Source organism: Solenopsis invicta, chromosome 16, assembly GCF_016802725.1.
Source record: "Solenopsis invicta isolate M01_SB chromosome 16, UNIL_Sinv_3.0, whole genome shotgun sequence".
NCBI classification, from domain to species: Eukaryota; Metazoa; Arthropoda; class Insecta; order Hymenoptera; family Formicidae; genus Solenopsis; species Solenopsis invicta.
The window spans coordinates 22,371,213-22,391,672 of record NC_052679.1 but is presented as its reverse complement, the minus strand read 5'-3'; the positions used below and the strand labels follow the sequence as shown (position 1 = coordinate 22,391,672).

The window sequence follows — 20,460 nt, the reverse complement described above, 5'->3', positions numbered from 1 at the left end:
TATTTTAAGCATGAAGTTTTTATGTCAATACTTATTGCGTAAAACTGTTTACTTATTGCTTTTGTTTGGTACCAATGATATTTAAAGAATTTAAGAGTATTGAAACATTGGTTGCTGCGTTCGGCATTATAAATTTAAAACAAAATTTACCAGAGTGAGCTTTTCTGATAAATATTTTCAATAGAAAAGGATAAAAAACAATTCACATTTGTGAATTCACGAACCAGTCTATTCAAAACAATAGAATTTTGATTTTATCTTTTTCGGTCATCTTCTATCAAAAATTTTTAAAAATTTTCGATAAAAAACGATACATATTTGTAAATTCATGAACCAAAGTCTATATTCAAAACGATGAGATTTTTTCTATCGAATTCTATTTTTTTGTATCAAGATTGAACTACGTCACCTTCAATCAATCTAAGCACTAAGATTAATTCCGAAATGTAAATTTATGAATCGCCGGATGATTTTCGAGAGAGAAGGGCAAACGGACGCCTCCGGTTTGCAAAATCAAATGCAGCCAGTAACGATAGGTGGTTTCAATGTAAGTATCGATCAAACTTTATGGGTGACGGTTTTGTTTAGGAACACGATCGTAGCAGGTAAAAATTCTTCAATCAGCTGGAAGTGACTGTTTTTTTCGTTTCTTATAATGGAAAACGTGCGAAAAGAATTGACAAAAAAGATCGTAATCGAGTGTAAAGTGAAAGGGACATCAATAACTAAAGATTTGGCTTCATTTTTGGTAATTTAATAACCAATGACATTATCAAAATGCAACCAAAATTCTCAGCAGCATTTACAAGTAGTGTTCTTGAAAACTTTTAGCTTTCTCTATATCAGTTAAATCCAGCGTATCAAATAAAAGAGAGCGATGAAGAAAATGCGAAGGTAATCCAAGTTATAACGGAGAGGCTATGTGACCAAAGCCGACCCAGTCTTGTAATTTTGAAAAATCAGCTATATTTCGTTAAGCATTACCATGACAGAGGTAAAAGTGTGAAATTTCGATGTTACTTCTATATGTACAAATCACTTATCACGATTTCACTTTCTCTCAGACGAAACTGTCAAAAGACATCGGTTACGACTGTACCAAAAAACTAGACCTTTGGTCACTGACATTTGTGAAATTAACAAACTGGAAAGTGGAAAAGATACGGAAAAATTGTATCAAAAAATATTGGCAGTGATAACACTTTTAAGCGGTCTGGGAAGTCCTACGGTCCCATCGATTTTGAGGTAACTATATTCGATCTAATGAGAATTTGGAATCAAATCAAATCAAGCGAAATTAACAATGTTTATTTTTCCATCTCACATTTCTATATTCTTCATCTCATGGAAAATTTATCTTGTGCTAAATGTGGCATTATTACGAATGAAAGGAAACATTCTCATGCACAAATTGCAATTTGCTCTAACCAAAAATTACGGATATTAAATTTAATAATTGTTATAATCAATTTTTCACAAAATCTCCGACGTAAAATTTAACATATAATATTATTGTATTTTGCATTAGGGAAGTTTCGGTGGCATTGCAGAGTGTCTTTCAGGCTTCCGAGCTTGCTCACTACGTGACTTTGCCAAAACGAGAGAAAGAGGAGCAGTTGATGGAAATAATGTGCCTAGTTGCGGGAATTCGTTTATTTAATAGAGATTGTCAACGCGGTGGTGAAGGAATCGACGATCGTAAGAGCAAAATAATTTTTAATTAATAGTGCACACAGAGAAAGGTTTCTTTGACTCAAAAAAAATGTGTGCATTGTTATACGGTTAAAGGAAAGTTTCTTTAATTTGAAAAAATTTTTTGGCTGTTCCTTTTATTAGAATTAAAGAAGTAATTTGGTTGTGCAACGCAAATCTTTTTAAATAAAAGAAATATGTTTTTAAAAACCAGAACAACTAAATTATTTCTCACATTTTTGTAAGTACTTTCTTTGAATTAAACAAATTGATTTGAACAAATAATTTATTTATTTTTAAAAAGACTATAATAACATTTCTTGAAATTAAATAAATTTTTATTTTCATTTCAACTTAAAAAACCAAGTTAAAGAAACGACTTCAATTTAAATACAATTTTTCTCTGGATTAAACTCAAATGATTTTAAACGAGCGTGATTACGAAAGACGTTATAACTATGCGCTTCTCGTGTCGCAAAAATGACGATAACAATTTCTTTTAGTGCCGAGTATTCTACAAGAGGCTCTAACGAAGATGCGCAATTCTATACTCGAGCTATTAGAATCTCTAATGACTAGGATATACAAGTTCACGGCCGTCGTGGAAAATGCGATCGACGCTTCGGATGCTGCGTGTTACAGCTCGGAAGAAGCTATATCCAACGCGGAAGAAAGAATTGAATGGGCCATCGAAATGTTAACGGCTAGTCGTCAGCAAGAGATCTACATCAGGTAACTCTCGAAAAAGAAATGATATTTTTGGAAGAGAAATGATCGACAATCAACATAAGATTTCTAATACAATCTTGTAGAAAGCTGCTGAGTGATGTGGAGCGTAGCGAAAAGGCGGTGAAGAATTTGATGGAACGTCTTCAAGCGCGATTCTTTAAACTCCACGACACTGTTCGATACAGAACAGCTATCCCTACTACCCAAGTCTACGTAAGTACGACTGTTTAAAGATATTTAGTTGATGCTTGACGTGATTACTTTGATAATTTCACCTTTTCAAAAATTGGAAATTATAGAATCCCGCAAATTTGTTTTAATAATAATAACAATAATAATAATTTCAATGAAACTTGTTTTCATCGAAATAAATCTGATATTATAGTTCCGTATAAAAGCTAATAACTCGTTTATTAAAATCTGTTATCTATTAGCAAGCATACATTTTGTGGCGAAATGTTTTTGAAAATCCAAAAAATTATAATTAAATTTTCATTAGTAATTCATTGTATCGTTCTCAATAAATGCATTCGTTTTACGATTAATAATATACACTCTGCCTAACAGCCGCAATTTATTGATCTGGCGGACATATGGATGGGTCTGCAAGATGAGGTGATCATTTTGAGTAGCATTAACAACTTCCTGTGGGAATTACAGAGTTTGAGCAATAAGGTATTAATGCATTCCCGTTATCGATCTAATCCTACTTTCGAAACATGTAGAGTTCAGAATGATTTTTATTACAGGCTGTGAATATTTACGATCAAACAAAATTAGAAGATATGGCCGCGGGTGTGGATATCTTAACCGATGCTGAAAGATTGGAACGCTCCATGGGCAATTTAATAAGTATTAACAGTTCTTTAAATTACAATAAATATTAAATGCAAATAAATTTTAACTCATCAAACTTATTTCACTTAAACATTTATAATTTTCTCGTTTTTAGCGGAGTGTGGAGAATGTTTGATACATTATCCAAACGTTACTAAAGATTTCGAGAAGATTAACTTAGAGGTAACTGTATTTACAACTAATGCTTCTATAATTTGGAGAAATTAGAGAATTAACAAATTTGTTCAAAGATTTACATGATTATATTTTAAAGACTCAAATAAATTGTGAAATAATGCTGGACCGAGGAATGTATTAGTTTCTAGGATTTTGCGCATGGACATTTGCAAAAGGCAAAGGAGCCCTTATACCAGGAAATCCCAATAACGGTGTGGCAAAATGGAGAGGAAAACATTATGCCTTTAAATCGCCCGAAGCAGCCGCTAAGTTCGGAGAAAATCCCGATAGGTATTTCTTTATCGTTAAATAAAAATAATTCATGTATTCTTTAACTTCGGCTGTTAATATAGGTACATTTACGATGCGTTGAATTTTATTCGTAATCATGCGGAATACATCCATCTGTTTCAATTACACGAAGAAATCGAAGCAATGCAGAGTCAAGAAGAGTGAGTTAGTCATAATCATATCTCGTCTTATATAAACGAGAAATATAAAAACATTTGTTTTTCAAGATTAACAGAAAAAGGATTGCGGTTAAAAGTTCGTCATGATCAGAAAGTTCAAACAGATATTCACATACTTCCGCCCTACATTGATAAAGATTATACTTCCAGCGTTTGGGAGCTGAAGCGTAGAGCATTACGTCTGGTAAGTCGAATCTTGCCAGATATACTTATAAGATATAAAAATAGTCGAACGATAAAATATGAGGAAAATAAAAAAATCTTGATTCTCTAACGATAAGAATTAAGAATTCCATATTTTTATCTACTTGCAACTTTTAATATTTTAATGCATAATTATTTGTAAAGTCCTGGTATACAATACTACAAAGCACATATTAATCGAATATAAGAAATATATATTATGTATATGTATCGCACATAATTTATTTTCTATCTTCCCATAGTTTTGTAGATGAGAAATACTTTGATTTCGCGATAATTTTTCAGGCAAACATAAGCAGATGTGCTACACGCAGCACACAGACATTTAATTCGCACTTTCGATATGGTGTTTACGTGCAAGCGGCTCCGCCTCAGGATAAGGAAGTTCAAACCAGAAGAGATAATTATACGAACACTAAGAAACTAATGACATTCATATTTGGATTGCGAGGCAGACGGGATGACAATCAGCACGTTGTATCATTCTTAGAAGATGAGCTTGAACATTTATAAAATTTATGTTATTTCTAATTATGTAAACTCCTATATATTATACATAAATATCTTAATATTGACATAAAATAAAGTGAAGCAGTCATTTTAAATGAATTATATATACATACATTTGTAAAATGTTAAAGTGCTGGGAAATAACTGAAATAAAGTACACACAAGCAGTTAAAAAAAAATGAAAGCAATACTTTTTAATGACACTTCCAAATACATTTCACGGAACATTACAGTTAAATAGTCCTTCCTTTTTTTAGAGAAACAAGTTTGTGTATCTTAAATTTCATACGCATAGCATTTCCCATGTATGTAATGCTTTCGCTACCATAAATTGCATGATCTCATTCGTGTGGCTTTTCTCATGACTTAGGCCAGCATTTCTTTAATTTATATTCAAAATACACGAATTTTACATGTGTCGAAGCTCGGACAAATGTACGCGATTAAGATTCCGCACCCCGCTTCGTGAGCCCATTATTTTATTTCCTACACTTCAACAGCCAGTGGTCGCTGCACTGTGACTTTAATCATTTAATATGCTTATAAGATACCTTTCAATGAATATATTGTTTTACCATTAGATCTTAAACGTTAGATTCAATTTTTACACCAAGAAACCTATATTACGACAATAATTAGTAATTACACGATAATACAATTAAACTTTGCTTACATTTGCATGTGTATAATGTAGCTATTATACAGAAGAGGTACAGGATGTTAAATTTCCACATAGCTTCTCTCTTTATTTTTGTTTAAACGTCCGCTTAAAATTTTATCGTTTTTGAGGCAAAACCTGTCTTTTATTATATCCATTTTTCAGAAGAAATATTTTCAATACAAAAAAGTTGTATTTTCAATACAAACAAATGACAAAATCATAAAATAAGTACCAGACTATGCATAATTTATAGAATTACAAAAATTTATCATTCGCCGTATAAATCAGTTTGAAAATTTGCGGATCGTATAGCGTAACTCTATATACTTGGCACGAGAGATTATTGTATCTCTTCATAATATAAACAATACAAATTGATTCGCAACAATTCACGCTCTTAGATTTTATAAAATCATTTTGCTGATAAATCAGCACAAATGACAAATGCATGCATACTTTTCGCGAATCCGTCTGTGCACATTACTCACTAATCTCATACAAATGGCGAACAGCAAATTATAAACAGGATATGGTGCATAGTCTGGTACTGACTTGAAAAGTTTTCACGTTAAAAGATAATTAACATCAATAATAAAATAAAAAAAATATTTCTTAAATACTTGAAGAATATTGAAAGCAACTATATCGCCAATACAAATTGAAATGTCACAGATTAAAATTAAAGCTTTCAAATCTGAAAAGAATTACTTTCAAATTTAAATTTTATTTTTCATTTATCTTTCAATAATGCCATTATAATGACTCAGCATGTTACTGCGTTAGGAGTAAGATATTGTTATTAATGACGATCATACAAATGATATAACATTTATTTTGAATTAGATGACTTAAAACCAGCTTATTGACTATTGGCCATCGTTATGTCGTTCGCATTTCGAAATCATCCGAACGTCCATGGTAACAATTGTCCCAAAGTCAAATATAGCCATTCTAGAAATATTTGTTAAAGATTATCTGAACAAATCAAACCTGTTATTTCCAACAAATTTGTTGGAAGCCATACCTATAACAATGCCTGTAGGATCATCAATATATATTGCAGTCACCAATGGGACAAAGTGGTTACAATGGGCGACAGAATACGTCGGAATGGTGTAAACATGGTCTAAAGTCTTAAGTCGCAAGAAATACCTTTGTGTTTCATGTATATGTATGTATCGTGTGAGAAAGATGAGAGGTGCACAAGACGCACCCTGGAATATGTTATATATATAATATGTATATAACTTGTCGGAGATCGGGATTGAAGAATGATTTAATCTATAAAGTGATTTTTGAGGTATTTCATCATACCGAAAGTTCTGAAACGCTTTACGCCGATTATCTTCATTAATTCCTCATCACAAATTGCAAACTGTTTATTCTTAGGGTCCTGTAAAAATAGTCATTTTCTTGGTAACATTATTTTTGTGAAGTATATACAATAATATACAATAAGTACATAAATGCAATATACAATAAATACGTACAATTTTATATATACATGTATATAAAATTTCGAAGATATAATATAAAATAGAAAATGTATCGAGATATAGAAAATATGAAAATATTAGAAACAATACTTACATAAAGATTCCTTTCTTTAATGATACTCCACATTTTCCTTACAACTTCATGCCGAGCCATTTGTTCTGCGCCAACAACCGCGGCTAGTTCTGGAGACAGTGTAAGAGCGCGTGTGTAACCACCTCCTTTGCCTTTGCCGCCGCCACCACCACTTTTCTTTGCTGCGCTTCCGGGAGCTTTTTTGTTTTTACCCCAGTCCTCGTCACTGTCACTGTCACTGCCCTTCTTCTTTCCCTTCTTTCCAGGTTTATCTACGACAAAAATATTAACACATTCCATGAACAATTTTTAATAAAATTTCTTGATGGAAAATAAAACAAATGTCATAAATAATTATTATTAAAAATAAATATCATACTTTTTTTAGGTGCAACTTTAGGTTTCTTTGGACTGTATTCTTCGTCACTAGCATCATCATCACTAGCGCTTTCCTCATCATCGGAAGATCCCTTCTTGCGTTTATTAGGAGTCTTCTTAGCGGGATTTCGCTTAGCTGGTTTTTTTTCTTCTTCTTCCTCCTCCTCTTCAGAGCCTTCTTCTTCCTCCTCCTCACCATCTTCAGACTCTTCACTGGCAGCCTTCTTCTTTTTCTTTCCTCCGTCCTGTTTTTCTTGAAGACATTCCATGACTAAATCATCCACCTCCTTTTTCCTATAAAGGATGAATATAATTTAGGATATAAATTAGAAAGATTTATATATATAAATAATTACACATGTTTTAAATGTAATTATTATTAAGAATAAAACACAAATAATCTAGATGTAAACGTATGTCAGAGGAGGAACGAGGCGGTAACTTATATCTATTATACTACAGTCCCACTCAGAGATCCTCTGTTTTCATCTAGGACACCGAGAGACTCTCTTCTGCACAACTTGACAGTGCACAAGTGCCTATTATATGTCCATTTTTAATTAAATTTTTTAATTTTGATTCAAGAATAATGTAATTTAATGTGTTTTTACAGTCAAATATATGAGACATGTTTATCATATAAGCCCAAAAGAAAGTTTATCGATTTTGGGAAACAAAAAAATAGCTTGCAGTATATAATCAATTGATAACAATAAATATGAAGCAGAAATATAGAAAAAACAAGAAAATCAAAATATTCATTTTCATATTTATAAATCTTATAAAACTTCAAGAGATAATATAATCATTAAAGTATAATTAATAAAATATATACATTTTATACTGAAAGACAAACTATGTCATAGTAACATGATCAGCATGTCATATAAGTTATCAAACCAAGGTTGATAAGAGAATGATTCGATTCTCTATTTAGCAACATATCTCAAGTTAGTTTAAAAAGATATGCAAAAATAAATTATATTATGCTAAATGCTTACACATACACATGTGTTTATGTACAGAGTTAACATATTTAATATTTTACTAATACACCTCACACTTAAAGTTAACTCACATTACCAACATGATGTAATGTTCTATTATAATATGTAAAAAAGTATTATGTTCAAACTGTAATGACCTAAAATCAAAGAAAACAAGGAACAAAACATATTGAGTCAGTCATAAAAAATAGCTTTTAGATGTTGCAACTTTAACGTGAGTAAATGTGTCGTACGTCGAAGAAAAATATTCTGTCACGTTGTGTAATATGAATCAACTTGGTATCAAAATTAGCATAGTAGCTTTATTTTACATTACGATATACATACTGACTGACATCTTATTTCAAAATATAAATGCAAAAATATTTCTGTTGTTCATATTTCATCTGTACATGCATATTCACATGTACATCACATTTTTTTTATTTGTTGCTTACCTTTCTATAAGATCAACATCGAGTTTTTCTTCGATTTGTTGTCTCACTTTCTTAGCAGACATTGTAGTGAGGTCAGCATCCTTGAGGATGGCTAAACAAAATTAACAAACATATAAATATTATAATTAAAACACGTTTAAAAAATTGAAAATTTAAGACAATATTCAAGTATTAGTTATATATTTTGTGATTAAATAGTTTGAATTTATTAATAATAATCATAAAATATAACGCACATTATTTTATGTAGAATATTTTTTTCATCACAGCATTTTTTTTATTATCCAATGCTTTTTAATTTTATTATCCTAATTTTACTATTTGGTGGGAAGAGGTAACGAGGAGAGGAAAATCATGACTTAAAGTATAAGTAAAAAATCTGTGGAAATTAAATTTTATTCGCATTGGGAAGAGCGGATGGTTACGCCTCGCCGTACGCCGCCTGCGTAGAGTACGCGTGGCGCGTATAACGCGGAGGAGTTCTGGGACGGTTTGGTTTCCCGCGTCTCGGGGGGGATCTAGTGAATGTTGGAGCGCAAATGGCCGCCGTGGCGCGCGCCGTGCCGGTCGCCGCCGATCGGTGCGGCGCGCGACTGTAACAAAAAGATATCTGTAAGTACGCGACGAGGCGTCGTCGCGACGCATTGAGCGAGACGCGGAGGGATTTTTCTCCGCGTACCGCGGTCGATCGGGCGGCGCATTGATTCCCGAAACGATCGAAAACCGCGAGAAGAGAGATAGGTAGGAGAGAGACAGGAGGAGAGAAACGGCGAGCGCGCGCGAAGCGGAGGGAAACGGAGTCGTCGTCGTCGGTCGGCGTGTATGTGCGCGCGCGCGCGCGCTCGCGCTCTCGGTCGATTCGCCGCGACGCTTGCCGAAAACCGTTTGCGAAAAAAATACGCGGGCGCGCGCGCTTCGTTAATCGCCAACCGCCGCCGGCCGCTTCGTAAGCCGCGACACGGGCGAGACAGCGGCGATTTGTAATGGCGAGGGACGGCGCTTTACGACGCAGCGAGGGAACGAGGAGAGATAGCGAACTGCCGGGTATCTCGGTATATTAACGGCGACGGCGGTGGCGGTGGCTGCGGCTACGGCTACGACGGTGGAGGCGGGTGGCAACGTCTCCGGTTATAACCAATGACGATCCATTCGGCGATACGCCGAAGAGAGGCGCACACGAAGGAGGGAAAAAAGGGGCAACGCGCGCGCGTGGATCCGTTTCCGATCGACGAGAAGAAGCGTATATATTTTCTCGAGGGAGCTTCGCACGGGAATATATGTATTCTTTTTATCTCCTTGTCGGCGTAAAAATCCGTCGTGACGCGATGCCGAAGTACGAGAGAGCGAGAAAGAAAGAAAAAGAGATAGAAAGAGCGAGAGTGAGGGAACGAGACACGAATACGAGAGCGAGGCTGATAGGCGCGCGCCACCACACACTCGAGACGCGTCATACGGCCCGCCGCAAGGACGGGACGAGAAAGCTATCTTTTTATAGCGAACGACGAAAAAACCGGACTTTCGCCAAGACACCGAAATGGCTGGTCGAAAAATCGCGAGCGAATTACACGCGACGGCCTGCCGGCCGGCCACGCCGTTAGTCCGTTACGTAGGTGGCGAAATACGACGAGCTATCCGGTTGTAATGGCCGGCGTGGGGCACGCCACTCGGGCACATACGTGCGCGCTAAAGTCGTCACGTCGCAAGAGCAAAGGCTTCGATTTCGCCTATATTCCCGGTGCAGCGGCGACGTGCAACATGCGTCCACGCCCGAGCGTGACTCGATTCCGCACAAATTCGGCCCCGTAATTGCCTACATCGCGTGATATCGCCACTTACCGGTGATCTCCTTGCGTAGTTCTTCCTTCGAGATATCAGCCATGGTAGATGCTACTCGGTGTGCGTGCTGCTGCCAACTGAGCCTACACCGGCTACGGACTCCCGTAGCGTCCGTTGGTACAGTCTGTGCCGACAGTGTTCCGATACGCGCTCGCGATCCGCCGCTGTGAACGCGAATAACTCGACAACGATCGCACTAAGACGAATACTATATACACCAAATCGTGTTAGTTTTTTACGCCCGACAAGTTTCTCATGACGCCCCACGCGTAATTCGGCGATCGGAGTGTGCCAATTCGGTGATTCCTCGCCGCACAACGGCTGCACTTTCGGACCTGACTGTACGTGAAGCGGCCGCTCGTGGCCGCCGGTGGCGTCCACGGTACAGTCTGCGCGCGGCGGATGCTCGGGAAAAAGGCACCTTCTACGTGCGATAACGTTGTAACGCGGCCTCAAACGCGGATACTATATACACCAAATTGGGCCAATTTTTTTTTCTCTACAAGTTTCTCATGACGCCCCAGGCGCAATATTGCGATTTAACCGACCCGATACGCGTTCTCGCGGCACGAGCCGCGCGAGCCTTTTGTCGCTGACTGTACAAGCATACTCTGAGTTTCGTAGCGTCGTGCTCTGTAGTCGCGTCACATGACAATCGGTCCGTGTGTTCCGGGGGGAAATAATTAAAAAGGAAAAAAGAAACACGGACAAATATCTCGATGTGACAGAGATAATCGACGTGACGGAGTGAAACAGACGCGGCGTGCCGTTTCTCTCGTCGGCACGAATGTTTTTTCAAATGTCACTTATGTCGATTTGCTTTAATTAATTCCTCACAGGTATTTATCGAACGATCGTGACCGTTCGCAATGTTTAACGAATCATCTCGAGAAGGGAAACGATGCCGTACGCTCCGTCGTTGTGCGACGGAATTTTTAATTCGTTAACATCTATCCGCGTATTCCAAAATCCCGCGTGCCGCAAAAAGTCGACCTTTGAGCGTAATCGCGACCAATCGGCGCGATATTTTAACGGGCCGCGACGGTAGCGGGGAGACCGCACGGCTCCTTCGTCGTGTTAACGGTACAGTAACGTGCGAAAGTATCGATGTGTCCGCCGCGGTAAATTGACTTTGACGGCGCATATCGTCGAAACGGTACGTCGCACGGCGATACTGCCGTCACATAATCGTGTCAGTTTAGCACGACGAAGAGGTTTCTCATGAAGCGCCAGGTCCAATTCTCCCGTCTAAACGGTCTCTGCCGTCTGTCCATCGAGCGTGTCGACGTTACTCTCGCCGCGGACTGTACCGCACTCGGCGCATCCACTTAGGAGTCGTGTGCGTCCCGACCGAATGCCGCGTCGTAAATTTGCCATGTAACTCGTGTCGCGGGAAATAAAGGCGGGTCTCCGTCGCGGCCCCTTCAGCCGTTATATTCATCGACGACGTAGCCCAACGTAAATACCATGGTCGTTTGAATATTTCAGCATGGCCGCGGCGATCTTCGCGAACTCATCTGGCCACGCGGCATATTCCACAGCCATGGCGGTTGCGAAGATGCGATATCGGATACTTCAAACGTATGCGACGAGTTGCGTATGCTCGATCGGCTTGCGACAGTTTCAGCGGAATGGTCCTGACTTGCCGCGATTACGTATTTTCCCTCCGAAAATATTACTTTCCCTCTCAATTCCTACGTCATTTCCGGTTGTCCGGGGCGGTCGTTAACGTCGCCTGTGGAAACGAGTACACTTTCGCTCGCCAGGCCGCCCGACCGAACAGTCGAGAAATTTTAACGCGAAATTTAATTGCGTTTCATGCTACGTACGATCATACTGCTCTTTGAAACGAAATACAAGATAATGTTTTTAGTTGCTGATTTGTCTCCAAGTTATTGACATTTTCGCACTGTTTTGAAGCATGTCGTACCATCTGTTAGCGACGCCAAGTATTATGTTCACGTAACAGGTGAAACCAGTGAGCGAAACTTGTTGGGCCAGTCAGCAGGTGGCGGCAAGCAGCGGTAAACGTAAATGTAGTTAATGTTGCATTCGTTTAACATATTATTATTAAAAAGCTGATCAAGCTGATCAAGACGGTATATCTCAGACATTTTTTATTAATCTAAAAATAGAAAACTTGTATAAAAATCTTTTTGTATAATTTCAAGCGAATTATATAATGATATGCGGGTCTATACGTCATTGAATCATAAATATATATATTTACTATTAAATTGCAATTTATATTTATTACAATCAGAGTTGTGTAGTAACTTAAAAGTTAAAAAATAAAGTTAAAAAGTTAACTTTTAGTTTAACTAGTTATAAATATTCATTTAGTTATAAATATTCATTTTTTAATTAGTTATTTTTGAAACACAATTATTAACTTTTTTTTATAGGTTAGGTTAAAAATTTTTCTATGTAAAAAAAAAATTAGAAAGAAAGCATTTCCACATAAAAACAACATTTCTTCGTTATTTGTTATAAACGTAATTTACAAATAAAATATTATATTTGTGTTTGATATTATAATTGTTATGAGTAATCTTACCCAACCCTGATTATAATCAATAAGATTGGCATATTTTAACAGTGCAATAATGACAAATATTTTAGAAATGAGTAAATAAATATAATTATTACAACAATTATTATAAATTCTAAATCAAAAGCCAGAATTTCCAATTGTTTATCGAATTGCAATATTTATCGAATATTAATATAAGAATTTTATATAAATATTTCATGAAGTTGTAGAAACTTTCCTTCTGCTTCTTGGGAATACAATTGCTTCCAATACGATATCTTCGATCAATGCTAACATTCTTCTCTGCATATTCAATCGTCCATTCGACGAAACTGTATATTGATATTATATCGACGAAAAATTTGTTTCGTAGGTCGTGTTGGCGTTGATGGTAATTGCGAATCTCTTTTAGCGAGTTTGTTGCAGTCGTTATTGATTCAAGATAGGATAAGTTACCGGTGCTCGTCGATCTCGCAGAAATCTGCAGTTTCGCCGCCGCGGCACTCTCCACCTCGCCGCCAGGTGGCACTAGCGTGCGCGCACCGCAGTTTCGCACTTCAGGTTTTAGAATATTGGATGGCGAAACGGGGGGGACTTATAGTTCTTGTATTATTATTGCTATTTGGTGTTGTACCATGACCTCCTTTTACATCGTGCATAGTACAGTCGTACTAACCAATTGTGAAAACATCGACCCGAAATGCAGGCGTCAACGACTTCGTAAGTGATGCGATATTTCGATTCAAATATTCGGTTTAAGGAACGACGCTGTCTTTTTGACGACATCGTAACGGTAACGGATGTAAAACAACCGTCGCGCTTTTGCATCAGTATTCATTTGCCATTCGTCTAAATGTTAACTTTAATATTCATTATATCAAGTAAAACTGACATCTTTTTTCTGAACATTACGTTATTTGTCGAGCCATAACTTGCGTTTGACTGCGCAATGTCCGAACGAAAAAAAACGCGAGGTTAAGGATGTTTTGGCTCTGCAATACCAGCTTATCGAAATTAAAAAAACTACAGGTTTGTTAAGTTTACTCTTTTTTTTTCTAATCAATAACAATTTTGATCGTGAATATTTGAATTTAGCCTTGAAATCAGTTGTGAAAAAGAAAATTTAACTTGCGATGGTTTACACAGCAAAAACTACTTTATTTTGTTTTTGATAAATAACTTTTAAACGAGTAAATGAATCCAAATGAATTTTTACACTAATATTTATTAGAGTTTTGTCAGTGTAGAGAAAAGTCGCCAAAACTAGCATCCCATTTCATTCTTAAATAGTATTTCTTAAACAAAAGCTAAAAATAAAACTTTAAAAATATAAATACGTCTTATTTGGGAATGTTTTTAGGAGGGACATGCTAGTATCTTGGCCACTTTCCTTTATGTAAAAAATTTGATTAAATTCATAATTCCTCCATTATTTCCTCATCAAATTTGCAAGTAATTAGTACACTGAGAAAAAAATTGTTAATTTGACCAAATTGATCGTTGACTAAATTTATCAACTTGATTAAATTGCAGCATTTATATATTTAACTTAAATACATAAATTACTTGAATTGAAAAAATTTAACCAAGTTGAAAAATGTCATCAATTATTACAATTTTTTTCTCAATGTAATGCAATGTCATATAAAACTTAAGAGCAGAAAAAAAATCAAGAATAGCTTTTAAAAAAGAGAATTATGCTTAAATTTTACACAGATACTTAAACGTAATAGAACAATTCGCGAAAGTTTAAAAGTTTTGGGATGTATATATTTTGAGATGCAACACACATTCTTCTAAGATTATTCGCCAAGCAATCGATGCTCTCTCTTTCTCTCTCTCTCTTTCTCTCAGACGAGCAACGTTATTGCAGATCGGAACGTGACGTGATGATATTATTAGGAGCTTTAACGTTAATTTGCTTCGTCAATGCGTGCCCGCGTGAACCTCGAGCGTGCGTTTAATACTACGCGGCAACAAATATAGATACAGAATTATGATAAATTCTCGAGCAACACGTTGTTACACAACTATGAGCTTGATAATGCTAACTGCTAATCGAATTAATTAGTTTGCCGTTCCACTCGAAGGCGATACGTTCAAAGGTGGCACGCTGTCATAATGGCACAATGTTAATCATTCACGAAAGAAAAGATCGCGATTATAATAAATTATTATTATATTATTCTAATTTGATTAACGCTTATGTATAGATGCACACAACTATAATATTCATGAGGCATAAAACTTGATCGAGTCGTGAGCGTTGCGACAATTCGCAAACATCGCGTAATGTATACACTCTGGATGTGTACACTTGCCGACGACGTTCCGACATACTTGTTCTGAACCGTCGATTTTATCTGCATACGCGTGCACGATTACCGCGTTGTAAATCATTTCCGCACAAACACAGCGGGACCGAAAATTCGCGAACCCTTCTCCCTCTCTCTCTCTTTCTCTCCCCCCGATCAGCATTATCGGCTGTTTCCTTTATCACCCGGTATATGTGCGAGTGGCAGCTCGAGAGCTCGCGATGGATCAACGCATATTAGTGTGCGTATATGCGTGTGTGGCTAAATTCGACGTGCGTCGGAGCGGTTCTCGCCGCTGCATGTGACCGTGCCGGTCGCGCGTATACGTACACACGTCCGCATGTTTGTGTACGCGTGTGCGTATGTGTGTGTATCACGCGTACGCATTCACAGCACGCCGGTATCCGACGCCTTGTCACGTGTACGTGTCAAAATCAATATTTGGCGTCACTGGGTTATGATAACGCCGAGGTGTGCGTGCCGCCCCCCCTCTCCCCCTTGTACATACATACGTATGTATGTGCGTACATGCGTATACGGCGGCGTTGTGCACGACCGGAGCACGCGAGCGGCACAATCTGCCGGATTTCGCGGAATTTCCGCGTCGCCCTTGTAACGCGCGGCGTAAACAATGTGTACGCTCCGAAACTTTTCCCATCTCGGAGCGACGGCGGTCGCGCGTCACGTCGCGCGTTTATTGGACGTTTTTGAATCGCCGGCGACCGTAGCCGATGTATCTCGCGTCGTCACGATAGAGCAAGGTACGATAGCAAAGTCCAGAGTGGCTTCCGACGTTTGTCACCGATGCTTCTGAAATTTCCTGCCGCTATTACTGCTGCCGCTGCCGCCGGATCCCGCGATGGTTTTTCATTGCGACGAACAGTCGCATATACGGGAATGACGATACGTACGCACTCAGAATGCCCGCTAATCCTAATTCCCGTGAACTGACCGGTCAATTAAATGTTGCGTGATAACTAAAGAGCTGGCTGCGAAAAGTCGGCATTCATACGCTTTCTTAATTGGACACAATTATGGAAAAAAATGAAACTCTATGAAAAAGGTCTTGACTCCACTAAAAATGTTTCGATATTTTTAGTGGTGTTAAAAGTTACATCACGATCTAGCACTGAGAGAAATATCAATCGAAACGTTTAATCAAATAGTGATCAAATGAATTTTGTAGTTACTAGTACCAAAAACTTAGTTATATTTAACAAACCATTTAATTGTAGTTGCATAAAAACAATTGTTTGGTTAAGGTTACAGATTATTTAATCAAAACAAGTACATATTTAGTGACTATAACTATAAAATTCATTTGATTACTATTTAACCAAACGTTTGGTCTATTTCATCAACTATTTCTCTCAGTGCGGTGGAAAAATTTTACAAAATTCTATGTAAATTTTAGGAAATGCTACAAAAATTTATATGAAAATGCTGCACCCAGAGAAAGGTTTCTTTAAATAAAAAAATATTTATTTAATTCAAAGAAATTTGTGCATTGTTATACGGTTAAAGGAAAGTTTTTTTAATTTGAAAAAATTTTTTGGTTGTTCGTTTTATTAGTATTAAAGAAGTAATTTGATTGTGCAACGCAAATCTTTTTTGAAATAAAAGAAATAGATTTTTAATATGAGAATGGCTAAGTTACTTCTTATATTTTTGTTAGTATTTTCTTCGAATTAAACAATTATTGGTTTAAATTAAACAAATTGTTGGAACAAATTATTTTACTTTTAAAAAAGGCTGATAACATCATTTCATAAAATCAAATAAATTTTTATTTTTCGCAAAGATATTTTGTTTTAATGTAAAAAATTTATGAATTTAAACAATTTTTCTCTGGGTGTAGAATTGAAACACTTTCCTAAATTTTTATATTTTTGTAGTGCATCGGTTTCTGCGATTTCTAAAATATAAATTTTTCGATAATGTTACATCAAACTATAACAAATTACAACATTCTAAGTAGACGGAAAATATTTCTATGAATAAATACAAAGTTTTTCTAAGAGTAGAAATTTGTAGAAATTATTATTTCCATTTCATAAAAATATCTGTTTTTTTCAAAGAAATATTCACTTTTTGGTAGAAATATGTATTTAATTATTAAAATTAACAAAAGTGTTCCAATTCTAGCATTTTTATGTAAATTTTGAATGACAACTTACAACTTTTTTCAGGAAAAGATAAAATTGCACCCAGACTTTTAATTACTTGTACATTATATTTTCGCAATTAATTTGTTAAAGCTGCTAATACCCTCGTTCTGCATAACAATCTTGAACATTTGACTTGTTACAGCCGCTCCTGCCGAAGTCGGTATTTCCACTCTGGAACGCAAGTAGCGGATATCTCTTCATTCAAGCGAGCCGGGCAAGTTCACGGTCGCTATTTTCGGCAGAGAGCGCAGAACGGGATCGAAACGAAGGCAAAAGAGAGTAGAGGAGCCGAGAGGAGTCAGCCAGCGAAGTAGAGGTAAAATATAGAACTGCCACCTGTTCGACTGCGCCGCTAGCGCATTGTGCCGCGGGCTTTTTCTACCGTGAACCGAAAGATTATCATTGCAAACCCGGACTCGCAGGTTTCGCGTTTATATCCCGACTCTTCGTGAAACTTAATTGAAATCCAGCATGAAAATGCATGGGAACGTTTTAACAACATTAATTACGTCTTTGTTGATTTTCAACGTCGCTTCGTTGATTTTGATAATAAGACCGACTACACGGTGGTGTTTCTTCGATAGTTGCTAAATCCGGAAAAAATAAGAATCGCATTGGCATTCATTCACTGGTGACGAAAATTCGGTTGTAACTTTTTAAATGCCACGTTAATTATCCAAGTTTTTAATTCGAAAGCAAGGTATTCAAATATTTTCGCGCAGTTGCAACGCCGTCGATGACGTCAAACCTCTTGTTTTAGCGGCTGTGATTTATTACATTTTAACATATTCCTCCCAAGGGAATGTTACGTACCGTGAATGTAATCAAGAATGTCTGTTATCGCCTTTAATTAATCGTGCTCGCTTGTCGATTTGCTTCTTGAGCGAGGACACACGTCCCGGATTATGCGTCGTACTACTTTCGTTTCTCTCTCGTTTCCTCTTCTCTCTCTTTCCTCTCTATGTTTCCACCGTTCCCAGCACTCCAACAATTCTCCACGCATGGCTTGCCACGTTTTTCGTGCCGTTCATGCCTATTTTCCGGCGAGCGATTCGGTCGACGACGCGATTTTCCCGCACGCGGCATATTTCCCTCGCCGGATATATCCACAGACAACGTATTGATTTACTTATGTATACCAATGTCAGTATTGATATTGAACGCGAACGTGCATCTAAATCTTACGATGTGTAAAAGAAATAATATAGATTTAGTTATCAAGAGAAATTTCGGAATAAGTTACACAGTAATATAATTTTAAAATAAATTCTCCAAATATGAATTATTATCATCAAAAATGCTGCAACAGTTATCTCGTTATTTAATTAATAAACATTTGCTAATTTCCAAGTTGTTATTTACATAAAATAAAATAACTTATTTCATAATTAAAATTCAAATGTAAAGTAGACGGGAAAATTCGTTAACAGTTCGTTCTCGAAATATTCAAATCATAAATCGTTTAATAATTTTCATAATAAAGCAACTGTAAAAACTCGATGAAATCTCAGAGAATAAGCTGATAAAATTTTTTTTGTTATTTCATCCAAGGACACGACAACATCCCTCTCCCCTTTTCCGTGTTTTTAACATGCATACGCATATGTTGAACATGCATGCATATCTCAGGGAGCGCGCGTTCGATACGCACGTCGCGTTTATGTGTACACGCACGACGATTTCGCGTACCATCTTCGAATGTATGGAGTCGTCTCGGCAGGTTGGTTCTCTTCTCTCGAATATCTGCACGCGTACACGTGGACGCGGCGCTGTGTGCAGCACACGCGCACACCCGGCCACTCGCTCGTCTGTACATACACACGCCAGATGCAAGTAGACGGTAGCGGCCGGGTATCTATCGAGTCTTCTATTGCAACAGATGCCTGTTGCTACGCGGCCCGGGCGACGCTGTCACGTTTTCGGCTTCTCCGCTCCTCGAACTTCTGCCTGCTGCCTTTGCTCGCGTCCGCGTTCCTCCCTCGCGCGCCGTCCCGCCGTTACTCACCGAGAAGCGTTTTTCGCCCTTTTTGCCACGTGATCGGGCATTGACCCTATCCCCGACGCGGCTCGGGGGTGGAAAGCACGAGGCGCAGCAGCGACGACGAGGCGGCCGCTTCCTTCCCCTCTCATTTTTTCCTCCCTCTCTCTCTCTCTCTCTCTCTCTCTCTCTCTCTTCTTTTTTTCTCTACGGAAGACAATACTTTCGAACCAACGAAGCGATAACAATCGTGATCTCGGGATAAATGGTACTAATCGGTGATTAATTGATTGTGTAGTTTACGCTCGAACGGCCTTTACGGTTTTATGCCGGCAATTCGAGCGTCGTTAATTATGCGGAGTGGATCTTAGAGAGAACGAAGAAATAACGGTGAAAATGTAGTTTCTTCTTTCACGATGAAACGATGTTTCCGTTCGGAGGAGAAAAGGGGATCGAATTATGTCTATTACGCCATAAGATTTGCTAATCACCAAGTGTTAATTACGTTAGATAATAAGTTAGTTAAACTGCTGACGTATGTACGCGCAAGTGTAATCCTGTGGTGGTAATCACTTATTAGTTACCTTAATGTATCAATATCAATGTCGAGCGAGCCTGCAGAATTTTACCCATCGAAAATTACTCCTGAACGGTCGCGCGCGTTACGCTAATATATTTAGAATTTCCGGAAGGGGTGCTCCCCTTACGCAATACTGTGGAAATGGATCGGAAGTAAAACAGAACCCAATGTTCAATTGGAAGACATAACACACTTTTACACGCACAATAGTATTTCATTGTATTGTTATCGATTACGTGCAATGTTGAAAATGCACGGTTTAGATCACATTTTTCGAGAATCCCTTTTGCAACACACACGATAACATTTACGCACAAAAATATTACACCCCAGATTATACAGATAATTAAAAGACTGCTGGTTAATTTAATACAGTTAT

The 20,460-nt window shown here is 37.4% G+C and overlaps 2 protein-coding genes across 2 annotated transcripts; one reads left to right on the top strand and one right to left on the bottom strand.

The window, feature by feature from the left end:
• Positions 1–383: 383 nt before the first annotated feature.
• LOC105206630 (cilia- and flagella-associated protein 206) lies at positions 384–5,283 on the top strand. The gene is made up of 13 exons (XM_011176112.3): positions 384–748; positions 832–994; positions 1,065–1,245; positions 1,529–1,698; positions 2,196–2,424; positions 2,505–2,634; positions 2,989–3,096; positions 3,171–3,273; positions 3,374–3,441; positions 3,578–3,726; positions 3,789–3,887; positions 3,954–4,089; positions 4,395–5,283. Exons 1-13 carry the CDS (start codon positions 656–658, stop codon positions 4,620–4,622), a joined length of 1,857 nt encoding a protein of 618 aa, XP_011174414.1. The 5' UTR covers positions 384–655; the 3' UTR covers positions 4,623–5,283.
• LOC105206620 (upstream activation factor subunit spp27) lies at positions 4,788–10,861 on the bottom strand. The gene is made up of 5 exons (XM_011176104.3): positions 10,508–10,861; positions 8,672–8,762; positions 7,229–7,521; positions 6,871–7,121; positions 4,788–6,673 (listed from the first exon to the last, which is right to left on the bottom strand). Exons 1-5 carry the CDS (start codon positions 10,548–10,550, stop codon positions 6,557–6,559), a joined length of 795 nt encoding a protein of 264 aa, XP_011174406.1. The 5' UTR covers positions 10,551–10,861; the 3' UTR covers positions 4,788–6,556.
• Between the last annotated feature and the right edge of the window lie 9,599 nt (positions 10,862–20,460).

Excerpts from the sequence above, each read along its gene's own strand:
- LOC105206630 (XM_011176112.3), top strand. The coding sequence starts at position 656 with ATGGAAAACGTGCGAAAAGAATTGACAAAAAAGATCGTAATCGAGTGT. Across the intron at positions 1,246-1,528 it reads ACGGTCCCATCGATTTTGAG|GGAAGTTTCGGTGGCATTGC; the intron begins GTAACTATATTC and ends ATTTTGCATTAG. Across the intron at positions 3,274-3,373 it reads CTCCATGGGCAATTTAATAA|CGGAGTGTGGAGAATGTTTG; the intron begins GTATTAACAGTT and ends TCTCGTTTTTAG.
- LOC105206620 (XM_011176104.3), bottom strand. The coding sequence starts at position 10,550 with ATGGCTGATATCTCGAAGGAAGAACTACGCAAGGAGATCACCG. Across the intron at positions 8,763-10,507 it reads ACTACGCAAGGAGATCACCG|CCATCCTCAAGGATGCTGAC; the intron begins GTAAGTGGCGAT and ends AATTTTGTTTAG. Across the intron at positions 7,522-8,671 it reads GATGTTGATCTTATAGAAAG|GAAAAAGGAGGTGGATGATT; the intron begins GTAAGCAACAAA and ends CATCCTTTATAG.